General features: G+C 42.0%; 1 protein-coding gene across 1 annotated transcript; it reads right to left on the reverse strand.

The window, feature by feature from the left end:
* Window positions 1–11,851: 11,851 nt before the first annotated feature.
* Window positions 11,852–26,149, reverse strand: LOC149449357 (5'-AMP-activated protein kinase subunit beta-1-like). Its single transcript, XM_089693342.1, has 7 exons — window positions 25,910–26,149; window positions 21,832–21,998; window positions 20,341–20,434; window positions 20,075–20,189; window positions 16,068–16,201; window positions 14,624–14,692; window positions 11,852–14,532 (listed from the first exon to the last, which is right to left on the reverse strand). The coding sequence occupies exons 1-7, from the start codon at window positions 26,051–26,053 to the stop codon at window positions 14,455–14,457; spliced, it is 801 nt and encodes a 266-aa protein (XP_089549468.1). The 5' UTR covers window positions 26,054–26,149; the 3' UTR covers window positions 11,852–14,454.
* Window positions 26,150–26,224: the final 75 nt, after the last annotated feature.

A 26,224-nucleotide genomic window follows, 5' to 3' on the forward strand; every position in this document is an offset into this window, starting at 1 on the left:
TGCTTCTGAATAAGTCCAGGATGGCCCTGGAGTGGTGGCTGTCTAGCATGTGCTGGAATTGGGGAAGTTCTCCCTAATCATACTTTGGTGCGAAGGCAGGAAGCTTCATCCCCTGAAATACTCCATGGTATGAGTTGTTCTGCCACCTCAGTAAAGCTTGGATATGTCTTTGCCCCTAAGGACCATTAAAGGTCCGGTTTCTACCTTGGCTTTCCTTTTTCAGAGACCTTTTCTGTTCCTTGGTCAGAGCTTTTGCCAGGGCGTGACTTACATTGTACCACCTTTACTTTATCTGTTTACTCTGTGAATCCAGTCCGATGATGTCACTCCCAAAAGGTTGCCTTTCATATGGCTGTCACCCTGGTTAGGCAGGTGTTTGAACTTGCAATCTTATTCTGTAAGGAGCCATTTCTTATGTTTCACACAGATAAGATGAATTTGAGACCCAGAACCTCCTTTCTGCTCAAGGTGGTTACATTGTTTAGGTTGAAAAAAAAGCCCATCCAGTTCACCCAATAGAAAAAAAAAATCTAAAACGTCCATACACAGAATCCTATACACACAGTTGATCCAGAGGAAGGCAAAACAAACCTATATGAATCTTGTTCAAATTTGCTACAGCAGGTGAAAAGTAAATCCCTTCCTGATCCCCTAGAAGGTAACTGAATATTCCCTGGACCAACAATCCCTTGTGTCATCACTGATAAATGTTAATATCCATTTATATTTTGTGCACTTAAGAATGCATCCAGACCTTTTTTAAAACAATCTGCTGAGCTGTTCAGAACTAGTTCTTGGCGTCTATTCTGTAAACAGCACAAGTGTTTGTGCTTTGTGGGCTTTTCAGCATCAGGCTTCAGGTTGTCTAGGTCTGTAAGACTGTCACCTGGCCTTCCACAAACAATCAGATTTTATCAGGTGAAAGTTTAGGCCTTGGTGGCCACTGATTTTGGTCAGAATTTCCTCCAGGTGATCTTGTAGGGGCCTTAGAATGTTTTTTTTTTGTTTAGGTGAGCCTGTTAGCCATTGCTTGCTGTGTTGCCTTTCCCTCATTGGGTTGCCTTTTGACATCCTCGTGGTCTAAGACGTAACCTTGTGTTGTGACTTCTGGTGTACCATTTTTAAAAAAGGAGTTTTACAGGTAAGGCAAAATTCTTTTTTTTTTTTCATTATAAGAGTAAGATTATCTCTTTTCAATAGTAAGTTTCTCCTTGAAACTAAATCCACTCTCAATGTTTGCTTTGTTTTTTGTTCTCAAAGTAACAAGAACTTTACAAGAACATAAGCTGAACTTTAGGCAAACTGCTAAATACAATATGTGTTTTTTTTTTTTTAATTTTTAACCTGTCAAAACGGTATTCCTGTCCATCCAGTCTTGTTATTTACAAGGCTCTGCCACACAGTCGCTTGAACCATAGAAATACAGAAAGAAGTGCCAGACCAAAATGGGTGACAGAGTCCAAGATATTTGTAATTGTTGATTAAAAAAACAATCAATGTGTATTGGAACAATACAACCCCCCCTTCATCTGGGTGCAACAGAGGATAAAACTTGGATGGACAGATCAGTATTAGAACTAGTACTGAACTCTCTACATGGAGTAACAGTTTAACAGCAGTTGCTGAGCAGCAACATTGCACTGCCTTGTCTGACCGTGAAGAAGATCTGATTTTTTTCTGCTGCAGTTTACTTTGTACTAAACCCTTAGCATTTTTAATACTTTACTGGGTATACTCACAAACCAAAGAGAATAAAAACAGAGCAGAGAAATCCGTAATGTCAGTCCAATGGAATATAAGACCCTTATAGGAATAAGCTAACAATCCTTTTAACAAGTATTAGCATCCACCTTACTATATGGTCCTTTAAGATTTCTGGCATGTATCTGCAATCTATTCATGCACATCCTGTGAGTAGAGTTTATTAATTTATTATTATTTATTGTCAATTCATTTCTCATGCATTCTTGTAGATTTATTATACCATTTTGCATTTAGGTTTTTTTTTTTTTTTGGAGGTGGATGTGATTGACTTTTTTCAGACTGGGCCGTCGTGTGTGTGGGGGTGTGTGTTTTAGTCCTCGTCACCATTTTTTGGCTTATAAATGTGGGATCAGCAGGTTTACATTTTAGCTCTGAAGAAGGGAGCCCATCTCCCGAAACGCGTTAGCTTATTCTTATAAGGGTCTTATATTCCATTGGACTGACATTACGGATTTATCTGCTCTGCTTTTATTCTCTTTGGTTTGTGAGTTATACATCTTTATGTTTTCTGATTAAATTCGTGGTGTACCACGGTAATGCACGATGAGAGTGCGCCCTTGTTTGCTTTTGTTCACCAGTATCAAGATTTCCCGATCTTTGAAGGGCTGCACCTCAACGTTTGACATTCAATACTCCCCCTAGTCTGCATGAAGATTTGAGCGCTGGTTTCATTTGTACTTTTACTTTACTGGGTATAGGTAAGGGTTTACAACCACTTTAAAGTCCCTGGGCTCAGGTGACCCACAGATGAAACAAATTACATGAGTTGTACCTGTTTATTTCTTCTTTACAGCTGTTGGAAATGCAGAACTTGCACAGGATCGCTGAGCTCTAAAAAGCAGGGAGTGGGTAGCTGAAGTTACACTCGGCAGAGTGTAGAGGAACAGAGCTGAGGATGTAAATCACAGGCTGTGTGCTGCAGTCCTCCCTCCTAGTCACCTTTATTTTCTTTTGGTGTAATGAAAACTTGTCAGAAGTGACTCATGAAGATAGCAGAGGAACGGGGCAGCAGAAAAAAATGACAGTGCCCTGGATTGAGCCCAAGTACACACCGTAGAGGGATATGCTTTGTTCATATGTCTGAGGTTTACAACTACTTTAATACACTGAGCACAATTAACATTCCTTATTAAATGAATTCAGTTGCATGCTGCAAGAGAAAGGAGCGACCCTGACACAGGAAACCTGGGGCGACAGTCATGGCACCAGTTTACACTGAAACATAGGCAAGGATTCAAAGATAAAAAGCTGCATTCTCAGTAAGGGATTAAATCAACTGTTGAAAGAAGCACTTTGGAATGCAAAAAATTAAAGTAAAAATCAGTGCACCAACCTATGTAAGGCCCCTTTCACATCTGGCAATTTGGGATTGTGGGCAGAATCACCGTGATTCTGCCCATGGTTCAAAATCGCACTACAGTCATGGCAAAATGTGGCACGTGTGTTTGTGTGCCATTCATTTTTAATGGCACCTGAAATGTGGTGCAGCTTTGCCACCATTGAGATTTATCGTTTGACAAACTGCATCATGCTAAGATTGTTGCCCAAAGGAAGCTCCTGCTCTTTTTTGTGTGACACGCTTTAGCGTGATGCAGATTGCTGTCCGGCAATTGCAGGAAAACCTAATCGCGTTTAAGGTGCAAAAATGAATGGCACACAAACATGCGTACCAATGTCAGAATTGTGGTGTTTCCACCTGCGATCCTAAATCGCCAGATGTAAATGGGGCCTTAAAGTGTTAATAAACCCACAATACTAAAATCAGTCTTTACGTGTAGTAAAGTATCCTTGTTATACTCACTGTGGAACCTTACGGGTTATTCCTCCACATTGTGTAAAAAGGCTGGATGATCCTGCTGTTCTCTGATGAGTAGCAGTGCCAAGTCGGCACATGCTCTGTTTTGTGTGTATTGCTAGAGAGAACATTTCTTCTATGAGCACTGTCTGGACAGTGCTGATTGGCTCTGCTGATCACATGCACTCCCAAGAAGGAAAAAAAAAAAACCCCCTAGCAATACAGACCAAACTGAGCATGTGCAGAGTGACTCCACACATATGTCTTAACAGGAGATAAGAGGGACACTGGAAGAAGGGGAGGGTCAGAGAAGACAGGCTCAAACAGCATTTTTACACACTGCAGAGGATTAACCCCTTAGGTTCCACAATGAGTATAACAAGCATGCTTTACTGTATATACAGACTGATTTTACTGTTGTGGGTTTAGTAACACTTTAAACAGTAAACAGGCACTGCCTCCAATAAAAGCATGTGACCAACACAGCCAATCAGTGCTGTACAGACAGAGGATCATGGGTCATGCAGCCTATGCATGGAGGAAATTTAGAAGAATGAAAACTCCATGTTGAACCAGCACTCGGCCAGATACAGAAACCAGTCATATGACTGCTGTAGACCACTGCAGAGAAAAGGTATCTTGCGTTTCATCTTTGTTAAAATAAATGCATTACCATGTTTTATGTACTGTGGGAGACCTTATATTGTTTATTTGGTGTCCTGAGTTTAGTATCACTTTAAGCCAGGGTTTCTCAACCAGGGTTCCTCCAGAGATTGCTAGGAGTCCTTGAGCAATTTCTGCCTCTCAGCTAAGTTCCCACTGACACCATTTATCTTTTTAGCAATCTATAAGGAGGTAATTCTTCCCAATGACCACAAGTGTAAGGAGAATTCTTCCCACTGACCATCACACTAATGTATCATGAGTGGCAGATTTTTAGCAGGGGTTCCCTGAGACTGGGAAATTACCTTAGGGGTTCCTTTGAGGTCTGACAAAGAAGCAGTAGCTTTGAAACGCGTTACCTGCCCCTCCCTGCGGCATTACACTCACGTGGTGACGTCACCTCTGCCTGGAAGCCATCTGCGTAATAGCCTGGTTCCTACACAGTCACAGCCTGCGGTACGCTGATCGGGACACGATGTGAGTCGGAAGACCTGGCTTCCTTCACAGCCTTGGCCCCCTGATGTCCATCTATCCTCCCCTTCCTGCCTCTGGGATGCCATCAGGATGACGTCCACTTGATATACAGTTGTGTTCAAAATAATAGCAGTGTGTTGAAAAAAGTGAATAAAGCTCAAAATCCTTCTAATAGCTTTTATTTCCATACACATAAATGCATTGGGAACACTACACATTCTATTCCAAATCAAAACACGAAGAAAAATATATCAAATTTGTGTTGCTCCTCTAAAAAAAATTGAAGAAAAGTGAATATTAGACTGTTCAAAAAAATAGCAGTGTTTGTATTCTTTACAAACATTCACTATATAAACTGAAAAATGTTTGAAGATTTTGCTTTCCTTTGAATCAATTAATATTTAGTTGTATAAGCACTGTTTCTGAGAACTGCTGTACATCTGTGTTGCATGGAGTCAACCAACTTCTGGCACCTGTAAACAGGTATTCCAGCCCAGGATGATTGGACTACATTCCACAGTTCTTTATTTCTTGGTTTTGCCTCAGAAACTGCATTTTTGATGTCACCCCACAAGTTTTCTATTGGATTAAGATCCAGGGATTGGGCTGGCCCCTCCATAACGTCAATCTTGTTGGTCTGGAACCAAGATGTTGCACGTTTACTGGTGTGTTTGGGGTCGTTGTCTTGTTGGAACACCCATTTCAAGGGCATTTCCTCTTCAGCATAAGGCAGCATGACCTCTTCAAGTATTCTGATGTATTCAAACTGATCCATGATCCCTGGTAGCTTTGAAATGCGTTACCACCCCCTCCTTGCGGCATTACACTCACGTGCTGACGTCACTTCTGCCCGGAAGCTATCTGTGTAACAGCCTGGATCCTACACAGACACAGCCTGCGGTACACTGATTGGGACACAATGTGAGTCAGGAGACCTGGCTTCCTCCACAGTCTTGGCCCCCTGATGTCCATCTGTCCTCCCCTTCCTGCCTCTGGGACGCCATCAGGATGACGTCCACCAGATATACATGCATCTGACCCACTTGTATCTAGTGAGTTACCAGTCTTTGTGTGCTATTAAACTATTAATAATACTGCACTTAGTCTGGCGCCCCTCTCTTTTATCTTTTGTAAGGAAAATTCTTCCCACATCATCACACTAATGTATCATGAGTTGTAGCTAGCCATTTTTATCAGGGGTTCCCTGACACTGAAACATTATCTTAGGGGTTCCTCTGTCTCGAAAAGGTTGAGAAAGGCTGCTTAAGCAATTAACTGTTAGTCATTTATTTATAAACCTCACCATTTAGGAGAAAAATCCAATGCAATATTAATGATGTCATCACTGCAATTCAATAAATAGCAGCTTTTTCTGGCCCTAGGAGGAGGTGCAAATCCAGGGATCATGTCACATCCTGCCCTCTCAGTTATGCGAAACTACAGTTCCCATTGTGCAATTGGAATTATAGTGAATGTGGGCAGATAAACATTGAGCATACAGATGTTGAATATGTACTTGTCTACATGTTCTAAATACACACCAACAAACCTCAACCCAGCACTTACACTGAGCATGTCGCAGACATGAGTAGCTGAAAGGGGAGGAGACTCCTGACCTATCAGTGAATATAGGAGGCGGGACAGACCAGGAGTCTCCTGGGCTGTCGATCCAATTATGCTATCTCAGTGGGTGGTTCGGGGGATTGACGCCACACCATCCACCAGTTTCACAAAATGGAAATCACAAGACAAACCCTGTGATTTAAATAATGCACTTTCATTTTCTCATAAACTACAGAATGAAGAACTGAATGGACTAGATACACTATATTGCCAAAAGTATTGGGACGTCTGCCTTTACACACACATGATCTTTAATGGCATCCCAGTCTTGGTCCGTAGGGTTCAATACTGAGTTGGCCCACCCTTTGCAGCTATAACAGCTTCAACTCTTCTGGGAAGGTTTTCCACAAGGTTTAGGAATGTGTCTATGGGAATGTTGACCATTCTTCCAGAAGAGCATTTGTAAGGTCAGGCACTGATGTCGGATGAGAAGGCCTGGCTTGCAGTCCCCGCTCTAATTCATCCCAAAGGTGTTCTGTCGAGCTGAGGTCAGGACTCTGTGCAGGCCAATCAAGTTCCTCCACCCCAAACGCGCTCATCCATGTCTTTATGGACCTTGCTTTGTGCACTAGTACGCAGTCATGTTGGAACAGGAAGGGGCCATCCCCAAACTATTCCCACAAAGTTTGGAGCATGAAATTGTCAAAAATGTCTTGGTATGCTGACACCTTAAGAGTCCCCTTCACTGGGACTAAGGGGCCAAGCCCAACCCCTGAAAAACAACCCCACACCATAATCCCCCCTCCACCAAACTTTTCACTTCACACAATGCAGTCAGGCAAGTACCATTCTGGCAACTGCCAAACCTAGACACGTCCATTGGATTGCCAGACATAGAAGCGTGATTCCACACTCCAGAGAACATGTCTCCACTGCTCGAGTCCAGTAGCGGTTTACTTTACACCACTGCATCTGACGCTTTGCATTGCACTTGGTGATGTAAGGCTTGGATGAAGCTGCTTGGCCATAGAAACCCATTCCATTAAGCTCTCTACGCACTGTTGTTGTGCTAATTTGAAGGGCACATGAAGTTTCGAGGTCTTTAGCTATTGACTCTGCAGACAGTTGGCGACTTCTGCGCACTGTGCACTTCAGCATGCACTGTCCCCGCTCAGTCATTTTACGTGGCTGAGTTGCTGTTCCCAGTTGCTTCCACTTTGTTATAATACCACTAACAGTTGCCCATGGTATACTTAGTAAAAAGGAAATTTCACAGATGGACTTATTATTTCTGGGTTCTCCCATCTCACTGGGGAACCCAGGACTGCAGCCAGAGGCTAACCATAGTGGTGATCAGGGACCGGAATAGTCCTGATCATCTATATGGTCTAAGAAACCAGAAGCAATGAGTATTTAGTCACTTCTGGTTTTGCTGGATGTCAACAAGGCATAAGTGGTTTGAAAAAAGAAAACAGATCATGCTGATTTTTGTATGATCCAAAGCTTTTAGGCACAGGAGGAGAGATCTGGGGTTTAATGGACTGCAGATGTCTCAATAAAAAGGACCTGTAAGTGCCTATTGTTATAACAAGGGCTGTTTATATTCCTTGTGATTTTAATAAGAGTGATCAAAAAAAACAATGGACAGTGTAAAAAAAAATTATATATATATATACAAACACACATATACACATTTTTAAAGCGTTCGCCCCGTGCTCGCATGCAAAGGCAAACACGTGTCAGAGTGTAAACAGCGATTGCACCACCGTATCACCGTTAACGTCAGATTGAATGCAACAATTCTAGCGCCAGACCTCCCCTGTAAACCTAAAGTGGTAACCTGTAAAGGCTTTTAAGGCGTCGCCTACGGATAATAAAATGTACCCAATTTGTCACCATTGCACAGGCGTGCAGTTGTAAAGCATGACATGTTTGGTATCTATTTTCTGCATTAAAATTAAATTTCATTCAAGTGTATTTTTTTCAAAAATAAATTGTGTTTGAAAAAACGTTCCACAAATACCGTGTGACATAAAAATTGCAACACCCATTATTTTATTTTCTTGGGTTTCTGCTCTACTGGAATTTTCACACATAACCATCTCTAGGGTTTACAGAGAATGGTCCTAAAAAGAGAAAATATCCAGTGAGCGGCGGTTGTGAGGGTGAAAATGGCAGAATTTGGCATAAACATGAAAGCATGGATCCATCCTGCCTTTTATCAATGGTTCAGGCTGGTGGTGGTGGTGTAATGGTTTGGGAAATATTTTCTTGGCATTAGCAAGGTGTACCTGATAAAGTGGCTGGTGAATGTATGCATTAAAAGGAAACCTGGGTGATGCAATGTGAGCAGCATAGACTAAAAGAATGCATAAGCCGAGGTTAAACTAAGTGAAAAGTGCATATAAAAACAATCAGCCCATCCGGAGATGCAGACATTTGAAAGTACACTATATTGCCAAAAGTATTGGGACGCCTGCCGTCACAGGCAAATGAACTTTAATGGCGTCTTAGTCCATAGGATACAATATTAGTTGGCCCACCCTTTGCAGCTATAACAGCTTCAACTCTTCTGGGAAGGCTGTCCACAAGGTTTAGGAGTGTGTCTATGGCAGTGTTTCTCAACTCCAGTCCTCATGGACCCCCAACAGGTCATGTTTTCAGGATTTCCCTCAGATGAAACAGCTGTGGTAATTACTAAGGCAGTGAAACTGATCAAATCACCTGTGCAAAATAATGGAAATCCTGAAAACATGACCTGTTGGGGGTCCATGAGGACTGGAGTTGAGAAACACTGGTCTATGGGAATGTTTGACCATTCTTCCAGAAGCGCATGGTCAGGGACTGATGTTGGACGAGAAGGCCTCGCTTGCAGTCTCTGCTCAAATTCTTCCCAAAGGTGTTCTGTCGGGTTGAGGTCAGGACTCTGTGCAGGCCAGTCAAGTTCCTTCACCCCAAACTCACTCATCTATGTCTTTATGGACCTTGCTTTGTGCACTGGTGTGGTCAAGTTGGAAGAGGAAGGGGCCATCCCCAAACTGTTCCCAAAAAGTTGGGAGCATGAAATTGTCCAAAATGTCTTGGTATGCTGATGCCTTAAGAGTTCCCTGCACTGGAACTAAGAGGCCCAAGCCCTGAAAAACAACCCAACATAATCCCCCCCTCCACCAAATTTTACACTTGGCACAAAGCAGTCAGGCAAGTACCGTTTACTAGCAACCACCAAACCCAGACACGTCCATTGGATTGCCAGACAAAGGAGCGCGATTCGTCACTTCAGAGACCACATTTCCATTGCTCTAGAGTCCAGTGGCAGTGTGCTTTACACCACTGTATCCAACGCTTTGCATTGCACTTGGTGATGTAAGGCTTGGATGCAGCTGCTCGGCCATGGAAACCCATTCTATGAAGCTTTCTACGCACTGTTGTGCTAATCTGAAGGCCACACGAAGTTTGGAGATCTTTAGCTATTGACTCTGCAGACAGTTGGGCGACTTCTGCGCGCTTTAGCATGTGCTGACCCCGCTCTGTCATTTTACCTGGCCTAGTACTTCATGGCTGAGTTGCTATTTGCTTCCACTTTGGAATAATAACACGAACAATTGCCCGTGGAACATTTAACAGCAAGGATATTTCACAGATGGACTTATTGCACAGGTGGCAACCTATCACAGTACCAGGCTTGCATTCACTGAGCTCCTGAGAGCGACCTATTCTTTCACAAATGTTTGTATAAGCAGTCTGTATACCTAGGTGCTTGATAGAGATATACAGTTGCAAGAAAAAGTATGTGAACCCCTTGGGATTACATGGAGTTTTGCATGAATTGGGCATAAAATGTGCTCTGAACGTCATCTAAGTCACAACAATAGAAGAACACAGTCTGCTGAACATAATACTATACAAACATTAGATGTTGCCATGGTTTAATTGCACATAACATGTAAACATTCACAGTGTAGGGAGGAAAAAGTATGTGAACCTTTTGACTTAATAACTGGTTGACCCTCCTTTGGCAGCAATAACCTCAACCAAACGTTTCCTGTAGTTGCAGATCAGACCTGCACAAAAATCTGGAGTAATTTTGGACCACTCCTCTTCACAAAACTGTTTCAGCGTAGCAATATTCTTGGGATGTCTGCTGTGAATCGCTCTCTTAAGGTCATGCCACAGCATTTCAATCGGGTTGAGGTCAGGACTCTGACTGGGCCACTCCAGAAGGCATATTCTGTGCTGTTGCAGCCATTGTTTTGTTGAATTACTTGTATGCTTTGGGTCATTGTCCTGTTGCATCACCCATCCTCTGTGGAGCTTCAGTTGGCGGACAGATGGTCGTACGTTTTCCTGCAAAATGTCTTGATAAACTCTGGAATTCATTTTCCCATCAATGACAACAATCTGTCCAGGCCCTGAGGCAGCAAAGCAGCCCCAAACCATGATGCTCCCTCCGCCATGTTTTACAGTGGGGATGAGGTTTTGATGTTGGTGTGCTGTGCCTTTTTTTCTCCACACATAGTATTGTGTGTTCTTCCCAAACAACTCAATCTTGGTTTCATCTGTCCACAGTATATTTTGCCAGTAGTGCTGTGGAACATCCAGGTGCTCTTTTACAAACTTCAAATGTGCTGCAATATTCTTTTTGGACAGCAATGGCTTCCTCCGTGGTGTCCTCCCATGTACTCCATTCTTGTTTAATGTTTTCCTTATTGTAGATGTGTCAACAAAAATGTTAGCATGTGGCAGAGATTTCTGTAGGTCTTTAGCTGACACTCTGGGATTCTTCTTTACCTCATGCAGCATTCTGCGCTGTGCTCTTGCAGTCATTTTTACAGGACGACCACGCCTAGGGAGAGTAGCAACAGTGCTAAACTTTCTCCATTTGTAGACAGTCTGTCTTACCGTGGACACATGAACATCAAGGCTTTTGGAGATACTTTTGTAACCCTTTCCAGCTTCATGCAAGTCAACAATTCTTAATCGTAGGTCTTCTGAGAGCTCTTTTCTGCGAGGCATGGTTCACATCAGATAGTGCTTCTTGAAACCAGTAAACCCAAAACAGGTGTGTGTTTTTTAAGGGCAGGTCAGCTGTCAGCAACACATCCAATATCATCACACTGATTGGAGTCAAGGTTGGCTCACTCCTGCCTCCAATTAGCTCTGGGAGAAGTCATTAAGCTAGGGCCTCACATACTTTTTCCTCCCTGCACTGTGAATGTTTACATGTTATGTGCAATTAAACCATGGCAACATCTAATGTTTGTGTAGTATTATGTTCAGCAGACTGTGTTCTTCTATTGTTGTGACTTAAATGACGTTCAGAGCACATTTTATGCCTAATTCATGCAAAACTCCACGTAATCCCAAGGGGTTCACATACTTTTTCTTGCAAACACACACACACACACACACACACACACACACACACACACACACACACAATATCTGTGGCCATGGAGGTGATTGGAACACATAAATCCAATCATTTGAAGGGGTGTCCCAATACTTTTGGCAATAGAGTGTATATGCAAATCTAAAATTTACATATAAAATGTCAACATTGGCAGCAATAATGTTCAGTTTTAATTGCTCAGGTTCATGACAATATTTTAACTTTATTGGAACAAATGCAGTATACCATATTGAAATTCTAATCCACAACATGGGACTTAGGAAAGTATGTCATCGTAGCTCCTCTGCAGCTACAAGGACCTTTCCATTACATTTCTGCACTTAGTTTAGGGCATAAGCTAAAATAGGGTTACCTTGACCACAGTGAAAAGTATAAAACCACAGTTGTACACATTTTTGGTTGTTTTTAATCTTGCAAGGTCTGTGTTTTTTTTATATTAGCTAATTTCAGTAGTTATGTCTTTAAAGTAGAACTAAACATAAGTTTTGTAAGACTGTGAAACAAACTTCCCTGTCTGCTTGCAGTTTTCTACCAAATGTACACAGAGCTTAGCATCTGCAGCTCAGACACACTTCGGCTGTGCCAGCATGACCAACTCTAGTCCACATGACCAAGATGATGTCATCCCCCACTGGCCAAGAAGTCAAAAAAAAAAAAAAAAAGCAGGAGATGCCAGCAAGGTCTGTAACTGCTGCATTACTGGAACTGGAAGCTAAAACCTAATTCCACGTTTACTTTAATTTTAAATAATTTGTTTGTGTCAAGTTGGCCCAAACCAAATTATTTCCTTTACTAATAGGTGCACCCGCTGTCAGAGTTGTGTACACTGTATGTAGCATTAGATACATACAGTGCTGTGTTTTGGTAATGGTATGGGGACTTCCAATCTGCTGCATAGATATTCACATGAAGATTTATTTTGTCAACAAATTCAAGACTTCCTCTAATTGGCTGAGTTGAAGAAGCAGGAGGATGATGTCACGATCTCCATCTCAGCCAACCAGAGGAAGCCTTGTATTCATTTATAAGATGGGAAGTCTCTGTACCACTATCGGAAAACAGCGCTGACACTGGACGCATCTATTAATAAAGGAAATAGTTAGGAACTATTTAAAGTAAACACAGAGTTAGGCTTTACGTCATTCACCTATACATGTGCATAAAAGTGCAAAACCTATAGATGTTAAACCAAAAATATCAACCTTCAAGTATGAACATAATGGAAAATCTGCACCATCAGATGCACATTTACGGCCTGAAGTAAAACTGTCTATTAGCCAATCAGATTTGACTTTGCTTTTTATGTTCTAATTTGCAAAAAAAAAAAAAAAAAAAAAATTGTTTTATGATTATATTAATAATAAATGGGATAATCTTTGCTTCCAATTCATTTAACCCACCCACTATGGGGAGGGAAGAGGGAAGACGAAAGAAGAAGATCGGCCGAAATGTGACTGTAACCTATCAGATGCAGTCAATGTTTTGGATATTCTGACAGCTGTCAGAATGTAATAGCTGGCAGGGAAGATTTGTCCAGATATGCCATTTAGCATGGCTAGAGAAATCTATTGATTTCTCTCTTTGGCACACAGGGCAGAATTAGAGAAATCAAAGTATGTACAGCTAGCCTAGGTCTTCACAAACCCTGCATCCTTAACACACATGGAAACAAACAAAGACACTTGCGAACATGTTTAGATACTTTTTGTAGAAAAAAAAAAAAAAAAAAAAAAAGTGTACAGATAAAAAAAAAAAAAAAAAAACCGTACTGTACATTATTATACACACACATATGCAAAATACCAAATGAAGATTGTTAAATGAAGTTAAAGTGGAACAAACCCATTGATTTAATGTTTTCCCAAAACTGTTACATTCAAGGCATGCAATGAATGATAACTGTCACAGCTGCTTGTTCTCTCAGCCAAATTGTCAAGTCATCAAATGGCTGGTGTCATAATAGATCACATGTGCGGCACCATGGCACCTGCAGATCAAACAGAAATCTAAGATGGCAGCTTCCTTGGCTGTAAAAGGACAGGAGGGATTAGTTCCACTTTAAAAAGTGAGGATAATATTCGATCTTTACACCAACTCCCCCCTTCCATTCCTAAGGTCACGCACATGGTTACACAGGCTTCAACTTACACACCTCAGTAGCTTACATTTTATCATATGTGCAGATGGTTTTAAAATTAAGAAACGCATATCAATGACTTAAGATTTCCCTAGACATACCTTATAGAACTCATTTATTTCAGTTAAGAGAAAAGATGTTACCAAGGTAAATAAATAAAGTGACTGGTAGGGTTGCCTTAAACCCTATGAAAAACTAACAGTACAGCTGTGATGTCCACACTCACTCAGCTCACTGCAGAACACAGAAGCAGGGGGATCTGCATTACAGTCCATCATTGATCTCCACACAACCTGAGCCAAACAAACATCTAACATGATAATATTGCTGAAAAACTGCTGCAGGAGACTCTATTCTATTCACTAGTGCCATCCCTTGCCCAACCCAGCAGGGCACTCTTATAGGCTGGGAAAGTGCAAGCTTAATTTAAAGGATTGCTACCCCTACTTTAGCCAAATAAATGTGCAATTGAGAGATCTAGAACAACTGCAGCACTGTCAATAGAGATTTAACAGTAAATTGTGAACCAGTACAATGCTCAATGCATTACTGACAGTTATAGCTTATTTCGCAAATATTTAATGCATTTAATATATAAAAAAGTGAAAAAAGGCGTAAATTTCAGTGTGTACAGTCTATGGAGGCAGCTCATATGGGTTTGTACAGCAGTGTGGTGACATACTTCTTCTTATAACGATGAGTAGCACTTAACACCATCACACCATCCTATAAAGAAAAAAAGAAAAATTAAAAGATGAAAACATCTGTGAATGATACAGCTGGAGTAACTGCAAGACAACAGCAGAAATATATGTACCTTGATGGACAGTGCATAAAGGTGATTTAGCATGACATGATTGGGCTCTGGGAGCAAAGCTGGGTCACACTGTAAAACAAGAAACACAATTTAAATTTCTTAGTTATAAGTAGTATCAGACTAAAGGTGGGCAGGAGCATTTGGATGAAACTATATGGCATTCCCCGACTATACCAATTTCCCACCCAATCAAGGCCATCTTAGACCAAATGAGCTACCAAATTAGCTATAAAAACAAATAAAGGAGTGCTCCCAACCCTGTGGAAGCCAATAGAGTCACAAGCCCAGGAATAGTTCAAATCAAAATTCACTTTAATGTGTTAAAAAGCATGACATAGGAGTGCCCAGATTGATACATCAACAAGCCAGTGCAGAGGAGAAACATATTCCCAAAAGCTGGAGGATGACACACAACCCTGGACCCAACAGTAGGTTGCTCAGTCCAGGAGCCTCAGGACAGTGGGAAGGGGTTTGTAGATGGCAGCTGCTGGGAGATGACGCATCCGCCGGAGGACGTGTCCCAGATCCGATTGTTAGGTCATACACCTGGCGAGACACCACCCACACAAGGGCTGGTGAGGGCAAACTGGATGCCTAGGGGAGCACTCTTGATCTGAGGAAGGGGCAAGTCCCTGAAACATGTTATCTTAATGACCAGCTTCTCTCCTTTGGTTTGACATGGTTTGAGTGCTCCCCTAGGCTTCAGGTTTGCCCTCACCAGCCCTTGTTTGGGCAATCTCTCGCCAGGTGTATGACATAACTGGATCTGGGACACGTGACTTCTGGTAGACGCACCATCTTAGTGATCCCAGCGGCTGCCATCTACACACCCTTCACACTGTCCTGAGGCTTCTGGGCTGAGCAACCTACTGCTGGATCCAGGAATGTGTCATCCTCCAGTTTTTGGGAATGTGTTTCTCCTCTGCACTGGCTTGATGATGTATCAATCTGGGTACTCCCACGTCATGCTTTTTAACCCAACATTAAAAGTGAATTTCGATTTGAACTTTTCTTGGGCTTGTGATTCTATTGACTTCCACAGGGTTGGGAGAGCTCCTTTATTATTTGTTGTTTTGTGCTGATGTCTCAGTGCTTGTCAGATGGGTTGCTGGAGCTGCCTATTCTGTGGTTATCTACTTATCCCCTGGAACCTCATTGCGCTTGATATTTGCTCCTTTACCAAATTAGCTATGACTCCTCAATTTATCATGTCTCATGTATTGTCATGTTTACAAACACAGGCAGATGGTGGGGCTTTTACCAAAATTTGTAATCTCCTACCATGGTAGGGATAGATGTGAATAGTTACAAGTATTCTGTAAGCACTGTGAGACATTTTCTCTACATAAAATTACATTAAGTTATTATATCATACAGTCACAATTACTACAGTCCAATAAAGTAAACTGATTTGAGAACATCTGCAGAATTTTTGCATACTTACTGAAATGCCTGTGTCTTTATTAAGAATGACTTGAAGCAGATGCGGTGGGAGGATAGGGGGAGATTTGAAACGTTCTTCCAGCTTACAATTATATGCATCTTGCAGGTAAGGACCAGGGGGTGAGCTAGAAAGCTCTGGCGAAACAAAACGACATTCAAAGAATGTGCCATGTTAAAATCCAGGTGTATTGATTTCAATTAACCCTTTGAGGACCAAGGGACGTATTTGTCCCATGTTTGTAATTGCGTGTATCATCTGATTAAGAACTTAAAACTCTTTTTTTTTTGGTTTGAGTCAAAATATTAGTTCTTATCAACAAACAACAAATGGGTCTAGCTTTTTGCCAATTATTTCATGAAATGGCTTAGTTACAGCAACTGAAGTGTACAAACTTTAAAAACAAAAAAAATTATTCTTTTGGCGTTCCAAAACCTTACGGTCCTCAAAGGGTTAAAAAACAATAGATTCAAAGGCCATGCATTGTGATCTATGTTTTTAGAAGAATATTCATCACTGAGCATAAACAACTATTCCACAAATGCCACAATTTGGAGCCAATGGATATACAAGTACTTTAGACAAGTGTTTCTCAGCATTTTTCCAGTTGAGGCACCCTTTAAAATTGTGAACCATCTTGGGGCATCACCTTCTATAATGTAAAAACTAAACTAATAGTTTTACATATTGCAGCACAACCCACACACATAAGACACCCAACATTAGAGATTATTTATCCTTGCAAAGCAAATATGTTGTACACCGGTACGGACTAGTATTCTAGGATTTCGTCTCCCTCATTTTTTCTCCCGTATGCAGCTAACGTGACCCCAGTGCTGACTGACGGGCAGGGTCAAACAATTATGCTGTGCTGGTGCCCGATGCCCTCCTTAACCAATGACGTCAGTGGTTAAGACGCTGGCAGCTGGCCTGCCAAGGTTGTAATGTTGTTGAATACCTATGGCTTTGTGCAACAAAAAATTGTACTCAAATTTTGGGCAGTTTTTAGACATTTCGCCAAGTCCAAGGCTGAAGAACCCAGAAAGGTACCCTGGTGGGAAAAGGCTGTTTTAGATACTGGCCCACCCTTCCAATCAGAATACATCCTTTAAAGCCCAAGTATCAAGGCATGCTTAGGAGTCCTATGCAGAGGCCAGAAACACCATTGTTTAGCTTTTCCTTACAATTGCTGCACCATCATCAGAATGTCATCCCTGTTTTGCTTCAAAAATCTACATCACCTCTTGTAAATGGCGCGGTGAGCTAATCACTTCAGTGTCATCCCAGTGTGGAAGTAAATGAGCTTGACGCATGAAGCATTGTTTTTGAGAAGATCATTTAACCCTACAGGGTAGAAGCCATGAAATAGTTATCAGAACTGTTCCTAAGTGGGTCAAACTCAAAATTTCAGGCCACATTCTGCAGAATTAGACAAAATTTGAGCTGTGGGTGGCCCTGTTGACAACACTTGACTCAAACGTCCAATGAAAAAAAAAAAAAAAAAAAAAAAAAAAATCACAGGAGCCAGGTGGAAAACTGTTGGCCACACAGGGACTGCATCCTATTAGATGTAGTCAATGTTCAGGAGTTCAAGCAACCACGGATGTGGCTACAACGTTGGCAGCGGAGATTCATCTATCCACAATGTTTAGTGTAGATTAAGGAATCTATGCATGTATGGCTAGCTTTACTAAGTACAAGACTGCTGGGAGTTGTGTGAAGTCCTAAGCTTGGTAAACTAGTAGAATTTCGTTGGTTCATTTTTCTAATCGATAGCTGGGTGAAATTGACACTCATTTTTTACTGCAGTGACAAGAAATTTGAAAGAGCAGAGTGGAAACTTTTTCTCGAATCTACGAATCTCTAAACAGTCTATGTGGCTTTCAATCAGTAAAGTCTACTCATTCCAAAATTGAATGTTATAAGCCAAACAAAATCTTAAACTACTTTTGAAAGACATTCAAATGTACTGAGAATTTTCATACAAAAATTTTCCTAAAAATTTTTGTACAAAATTCTATTACGTGTATACCCAGGTTTAGCCTTACTGGACACCAGCAGCACAGAGATAGGCAGAAATCTGCCTCCCCCACCAACCCAATGTAACCAAAAAAATGCACCAGTAAAGATTTAAAATAACATTCTGGTTTCCAAAATGTTGAAAATGTTCTGTTAAAGTTGCAGCCAAGACAGATTGAACCAACTGGGCTCCCTTCCTCAAAGTGAAGGCAATAATCAATAGGAGGTTTCTGTGATACACAGACTTTAACCACTTGCCTACCGGGCACTTATACCCCCTTCTTTACCAGGCCAATTTTCAGCTTTCAGCGCTGTCGCACTTTGATTGACGATTGCGTGGTCATGCAAGATTGTACCCATATGAAATTTGTATCATTTTTTTCTCACAAATAGAGCTTTCTTTTGGTGATATTTAATCGCCACTGGGCGCTTTACTCTTTGCGCTATAAACAAAAAAAATTGCAAAAAATTGAAAAAAAAAAAAAAAGTTTCTTTGTTTCCATTATAAAATTTTTCAAATGGGTAATTTTTCTCCTTCACTGATGTGCGTTGATGAGGCAGCACTGATGGGCACTGATGGGCGGCACTGATGAGGTGGCACGGATAGGCAGCACTAATGATGGGTATTGATAGACAGCACTGATAGGTGGCACTGCCTGGCATCACTGCTGGGCACTGACTGGCGGCACTGCCTGGTGCTATTGACTGGCAGCACTGCTGGGCTGCACTGATGGGCGCTGGTGGGCACAGGTGGTGGCACTTCTGGGCACACTTGTGACACTGCTGGGTGGCACAGGTGAGTGCACTGCTGGGCACAGGTGGACGGAGCTAGTGAGCGCACTGCTGGGCACAGGTGGGCAGAACTTGTGGGTGGCACTGCTGGGCATCGACCATCAGTGCCCTGATGATCGGTGCCAATCCCTGCTCTAACAACTGCTGGATCTCGGCAGTACTTTCCTCACGATCTGACAGCGTGAGGAAAGTGCAGCTGAGAACTGGCAATTGCATTTCCTGGTGATCAGCGTGTCATTGGACACGGCTGATCACGTGGTAAAAGGCCGCTGTGATTGGCCTTTTACCACATCACGTGATCAGCTGTGTCCGTAGGACACAGCGATCACGGAGATCACCGGGTGCGCGCCCCTGGAGAGCGCGTTCTGGGAGAAAGTCATATGACACCCACCCAGAACTGGACGGCCACAGTGCAGCCGTCATTCGGCTATCTGCGGTCGGCAAGTAGTTAAGTAGCATTAAACCCCAAAACAAAAAACGTGTTAAATGGCAGCTCTCCAATTTTTACACGTGGGGATTTAATTCACCCTTTTGAAAAATCACGGCACACCAAAAAGCATGGTACTTTAACAAGTGTTACCAAGATGCGCAAGGGTGCCATTAAGAATTAATGACAACATCACGCGTCTGCAAAAGAGCCCGGCACGTTTTTGTGCATTTTGGTAAAGTATGTGAGCTTGCGAGTGTTCAGGCAACACAAAAAGGATTTTTAAGCTGCAATATATTACATTAATCGATTTAACAACAAGCAACACACTGGTTATAGAAGAGCGTGTTGGAAGATTACAGTTGAGAAAGAAAAGCTCTGCAATACATTTTAGTTGTTCAGTTCTCACACCCTTTAAACTTTTTTTTCCTCTCTCTATACAGTACTTGCCTTGGGTGATCCATATACAAACATGTGCAGTGTGAAGAAAAATGGCTGAGAAACCAGGCAAGACAAAATATAGGGATAATAAACGTCAGTTAAAACTCCTCAGCCCAGCTGTAGGAAATGGAATATGGGAAAGCAGGAAAAAGAAAAATCTACAATGCTTTGCTCCCCCATGACCACACCCCATTTAAAATCCACTACTGAATGAGCAAGTGGATATTGACATCTTGTGTTATATATTTACATTGTTGTACTTTTACGACCAGGTTATAAAAATCTCAAATTACACAGCAATATGTAATATTTATCACAGGACTTTTCATACCTGACACATCAGAACCTTTCTGTGAGTCGACCATTAAGGCATCAAAGACTTCAAAATCGGTTTTCTTCACATTAATGACATTGTTTATTGTCCCAAGCTGGCTAGTTACTACTGGCTGTACAAAAAACAAAAATGATAAAGCCGTCCGTAACCTGATATTGTATGTAAAATAGAGGTTAGCATGAGCAACACAAAAATTTTCCCAGTTTTTGAAAAGACTCCACAATAAATATGAATAAACAATCGTTCATAAACAACAAGGTTACCTCAGAAGGATCATGAGTCCACTGGCCATCAACAAAAAATTTGTACTGGTGCTCCCCTTCTGGAAGATCCAATATTGCTACAAAGTTGTTGTGGCTGGAACACAAAGAAAACCCGTGTAAGAGACTACAGAGCAGGCTAAATATTAAATCTCAAAGTAATGCAGCACAAACGTCAAATTGAAATGAAAATAGCCCGTAAGGAAATTGTATTTATTGTAGAGTTCCTGGTTCAGCCCATAAAATGAAGTGGAGTCAATCTCACCAGTATCCTGTGAGCATAGGGTGGCTTGGTGACATACCCCTAGGGTACAAGTCCTTGACAATGTGAGCCACAGAAAGTGGGTCAAATGTCGCTGGGCACCTATCAATCCAGACAATGGCCAGCTTTGGAGCACAAAGCATTGAGTTTACAGGGCACAGAGTTGAAGCTAGTGTGATTTTTGAAGCCAGAATGTTATTTTAAATCTTTACTAGTGCAGATTTATAAACTGGCGCTGAGCTTTAAAAGAAACAGATACACAGTTGCAAAACATATGTGAAGGATGTATCTGCAAAGTGATGTACAATTCCACTGAACTGCCCATATAATTCTCACACCCATGTCACACTACATAGCCTGGACAATAATGGCAGCTATTTGAAGGTTCAGTTCTACAGCCTCCTCTGTAACCTGCTCAATAGACAATACATTAGAAGTGTCATGATGCGAATTAGTTGCCCATTAAGCAGGATGAAGTCAGGTGTGTGTGTTTTTCCAAGCACCTATCTTTGGAATGCTATAGTTTATTAGAGGTAACCTTTATACCTGCTGATAAGTAATCAGCATATGGGCGTCAATACATACATATTGTGACAGGGTAGGCCTTTTTAGTTTATCCATTTCCTTAACATCTACTGGCTGTCAAAGCACATGATAGCCAAATCTGTCAGTGTATGCTGCCACTATACAAGTGCCCTTTTTTTCCTAAAGTTTAGCCTGGGTGGCTACCAATTTTATCTAAAACTTTGTGTACGTTGTCCACCCTTTTATCGCAGTTGTAAACACAAACTCTTAAAATGCTTGACATGTGCATTGCACTCATCTCATTTTTACATTGTTCTCCAGAGCTACCAATTACTAGGCTCACACTGTATTTTTCCTGTGACAATGATAAAGAAGAGAATGGTAATGTGATCTATGGAATAAAGAAAATCACGCCAAGGGCAGCAGTAAGCAGCACTGGGATCAGAACACAACAAAACTTTTTCTTACCAACCTTACCCCTGCTGGATTCTTCAGGATGTGTAAGAGTTCCACTACTGCACATCCAAAGGGAAGTATCCACATATGCAGTGAGTAAGATGGAAGGTTCTGGGGACCCGTTGCGTGATGTGAACACCATATTTAGATTAGGTCGATTTGATTAGATATGAACTAGAAGGGGGCAGTCTGTGTGTTTACAGGAAAACAAACATGTGCAGACTAAAATCAGAATAGAAAATGAGACATACCTTCTTATTAGAGGGATTTTTCCCCAGCTGTTAAACGACCCAGCTAAGTAAATTTCTTTCCCTCCTCCAGTCCACCGAAAAACTGTTGGTCGAGCCTGAGTTGGAGCTTTGTCATTTACTTCTAAATCATGCTGCCATGCCAAAAATTCATCTTTTTCCATTGGGGCCTGTAAGGTCAACAACATAGCGGATATCACCTAAAACAGTAGTACTAACAAATATATTGCTAATAGCATCTAAATATGCAATTAAGACAGGCATGCATGGTGTTAAACAGACCAGAACAATCACAGATCCACCTGTAGAAGGAAAAAATAAATTCTAATGTGATACAAGCACTGCTGCTACACTTAGTGCCCAGTCATACCTGTACCTGGAGTAAGGCTTTAAAACCCAACCTTACCCAAGAAATGCAGAAACCAAAGCTTTCCTTATTACAACACAAAGGTATCTTTATAAATTTTTGTCAACCAAGACAGAATTATGCTTGTTGAACTCCAGTCAAACCTCTATACAGACAGATTAAATACATATTAGGGAACGATTTTAAATGCCACCAGATTTGTATTTCTGTCCATCCATTTCTAAGATTTACAAAGTCTTGGCACAGAGCACAGACAGGTGGATGACGCCACTTTCTCTGTGACAGAGATAGACTATAGAAGGTATGCAGCGGTGTCCCCTCTCCACTCCCAGACTGCTGAACAGTAAAGGAGCAGCAGGAGCACAGTGAGGTTACCCCCCTGCTCTCTTTTCCTATCAGCATATTTGGATGCAGACCTGAAAGAGGCTGGTTCTAAATCAAATTCAAAGCATTACAAAAAAAAAAAAAAAAAATTCAAGTGGTTCTAAAGGTTCTATTCTAATTCTATGCATGAAGGTAAAAAAAAAATCTTCTGTGCGCAGCTCCCCCCAGCCACCCCTAATACTAAAAGTGGAACTTTAGTCAAAAAATTAAGTCCTGCTAGATCACTTCAGGTTGGCCCCATTTGCAGGTATAGCTATGTAAAACATTAAAAATAAGTGCCTATACGGTTTAAAATCCAGTAATATACGGTCTCACCCTGCGTTGCTCTCAATTTTTAGGCACTGACAAATCTCTAGAGGCCCATCTGCTGACAGCCTTAAAGCAGAATTAAACCATCCGATCCTTTATAGCCAAGGAGGCTGCTTCTGTTTGATCTGCAACTGCCATGATGCTGCACATGTGACACCATCCATTTGATGGTTTGACAGTTTGGATGATAGCGCAAGCAAATGTTACAGTTAGCAATCCCAGCATTCCAGGAATGTAACTTTTTTTGAAACCATTAAATCGATGGGGTTTAGGTCTCCTTTATGGTTTACTGATGTTCAGGGGCTCTGGGCTTCAGTAAAATGGCAGCCTCCAGCAAGAAGACACAGGAGCCATGCTGGAGGCAATTTATAGCACACACTAATTTTGGTAGCATGATTATTAATGTGGAATTTATATTCCTTGCTAAAGAACATTATTTTTTTATCAAGTTGTTATGGGTAAGGTTCCGCTTTAACTGAGCCCCATCGTGATCCAGCACTGTGTAGGAGAGCAGTGGCTCTCCTGAATCTCTCCCTCCTCATTGTCTGAGGCACAGCAGCTGGAGCCATTGGCTCCCACTGCTGTCAATCACAGCCAGTGAGGAGGGAGCAGGGGATGGCGCCGAGCCACACTCAGTGTCCTGAAACACTCATCACACTACAGCCTCACTGCTCCTGACTTGAGCATTTTAGCAAACAGTGCTATGTAAATAAATGGAACTAAACCCACCTATCATTTTCAATCAAGAAAGCCATTAGAACCTCTGCTTAATCTTCAACTGCCATGGTGCTGCACATGTGATCAGTTATGACACTAGTCATTTGATGGTTTGACAGTTTGGTTGAGAGCACAAGCAAATGCGACAGTTACATTCCCGGCATGCCAAGAATGTAACTGTATTCTGAAACTTAAAGCGATGGTTTTTGTTCCGCTTTAAGGTGCAGTTCCAATCACCCTGTCAAAAAATAAAAGTCAGCAGCTACAAAAACTGTAGCTGCTGACTTTAAAAAAAAAAAGAAAAAAAAAAAACCCCCACTTGCCTGTCCCTCGGTGTGTGTCCCGCAGCCCGTTTCACTGGCCGTTCTGTATTCCAGGAGACCAGCATCTTCAGTGTGGGCACCCGGCTGTGATAGCTTGTGATAGCTTACCCACTGCGCGAGTAGTGCTGTGCTACATGTATGGTCCTGTAGTCTTCTGGGACCTGTCACGTGTCCCAAAAATCTACAGGGGAGGGAGGACACCTTCTGCTTCCGATCACCCAGGCGATCAGACCGGAAGTGGGAGCAGGTACCTGTCAAATTCAGGTACCCGCTCCCCTCCCCCAAAAGGTGCCAATCCTTAATGGGGAGCAGTCCTTAAAGCAGAACTTCTCCTTTTGGGTAGAGCTCCGCTTTAAAGCGGTAACAGCCCGGGTTCACACTATGTGGTGCGGAACACTGCATGTAATTCACACAGGAAGCGCATTGCATTCCTGTGCAAATTACATGCAAATGTCTGTGTGGTGCAATTTGAGCCATACACTTTGTATGGCTCAAGTCGCATCACATTTGCGCCAAAAAGGTGCAGGACCCTTTTTAAGCCACACATTCTGGCAACCTCATTGAGTTTTGCGGTCTGTTTCAGGTAGTGATTAATTTATTCTAAACACCTGCACCAGATCACATGAATGCGATGCAACTGCAATACGGTGCAGGGAACGCACAGATTTGCACACTGCACAGGTATGAACTGGGTCCTAAACCCAAAACATTTATTATACTGCAGCTTACTAATTCTTATATCTGATGGCTACATTAGTTTGTTCAAGTGTTCAGTCCTTTATTTTCACCTGGTAATCCAGCCAGCAAGTCTGTTGTTTTACAACAGAACAAGCTCTCCTGCAATTGTAACAGTTAGAGTGTTGAGAAAAAGCAATTACCACTGATTGGGGGGGGGCTTGCAATAATTGGCTTAGATTTATTCATGTAAAACATTTTTCCCAAAAGAAAAAAAAAAAAACCAAAAAAAAAAAACTTTTGTTGTAATTGCAGTAGGAGCTGGAGTTTGGCTTCAATTTGTTAGTGTATCTAAATCTCCATCCAGACTGACAATGCTGCTGACTGCTGTGCCTCATGTGCTCCTTGTTCCAGAGTGGTGTCTGTATAATACAGGAGGTGTGTTACTGGCCAGAACACCAGGTGAAAAAAAAAAAAATAATAACGTAGTCACCAGATCTAATGACTGGCAATATATTCCATTTTTGGTTCTGGATTTAATACCCCCTTTAAGCTGGCCATATACTAATAGATTTCTATGATCAGATCCCTACATTTGATGAATGTCATTCTAAGGTACTTCAAAACTTGGTTTGCTTTTAGAAAAAAAAACAACAAAATAAAAAAAAGCCAAAAAGCAGACTTTCCCAAACGAAAACCACCATCACGGTTAGAAATGATTTGTTAAAACAAATTCCTTCCTGTGCTTCCAAATTTTCACATCATGGCAGTTGAAGATGATTGTGGATTTGACCCCCTTAATGATTAGAAAATGGAACGAGTGTTCTGAGAACAGGGATTTTGGAAGAAAATAATGGCCAGCTTTTAGAGTGACAGCTGGTGCCCCTGTCATCACCCCCTGTATGTGTTAGGTGCCACTCCCCGAATGGGAAGTTCAGGGAAGCAGCGCACAGACAGATACAGCAGCTGCCATCTCTATATAAAAAAAAAAAAGATAGATGTTTGGGAGATAAATTAAAAGAAAGACATTGCAAGTTCAGCTATGAACAAGACATTAAACAAGAGTTGAGGATTGCCCGGTAATGTCATGATTCTTTTATCATCACACACTGTGGATGGGAACACTTCTCCCAGCAGCAGTGATATCACCCAGATGTCTATGGAGTGTGCCAGGGCAGGCAGTATCACTACACACACCCAGGTGTCAGTGTCTGTCATCACCCCCGTAACATGTCCCTGCGGCCTAGCCGCCGCCCTCCTCCTCCGGGCAATGAAAGGTCGACCAGTGACCCGCACTCCGCCTCACCTTGCTCTCTTCGGCGGGGTACATGTCAGCGTCCTCTGGGCTGTCCATTAATATTTTGGCCCTGTCTTCCCCTTTGGTGGCTCCACCGCCGCTGTCCCTTCGCCCCTTCAGGGGTCCGGGCCTCTCGCTGCTCGTATTCCCCATCTTCAGATCACAACAACCGGCGAACGTACAACCCTAAAGGACTTTATTTATGTCTCCTCTACTTCCGCCTCCTGTTTCCGGTACGGATGGGACACACTGTGCGTTCCACGCCTCGATACCGAACTCCTTGTGCAGTGATTGGCACGTGTCGCCCCGCCTACGTTGTCTGTA

This window comes from Staurois parvus, unplaced genomic scaffold (genome assembly GCF_062004578.1).
Source record: "Staurois parvus isolate SC_StPar_1 unplaced genomic scaffold, SC_StPar_1.0 ptg000626l, whole genome shotgun sequence".
Taxonomy (NCBI): domain Eukaryota; kingdom Metazoa; phylum Chordata; class Amphibia; order Anura; family Ranidae; genus Staurois; species Staurois parvus.

Bases quoted from the DNA above. Each gene is read 5' to 3' on its own strand.
- LOC149449357 (XM_089693342.1), bottom strand. From the start codon at position 26,053: ATGGGGAATACGAGCAGCGAGAGGCCCGGACCCCTGAAGGGGCGAAGG. The intron at 21,999-25,909 runs GTGAGGCGGAGT...TTGACCTTACAG, and splicing joins ACCCCGCCGAAGAGAGCAAG to GCCCCAATGGAAAAAGATGA. The intron at 20,190-20,340 runs GTAACCTTGTTG...TTTTTTGTACAG, and splicing joins GGACTCATGATCCTTCTGAG to CCAGTAGTAACTAGCCAGCT.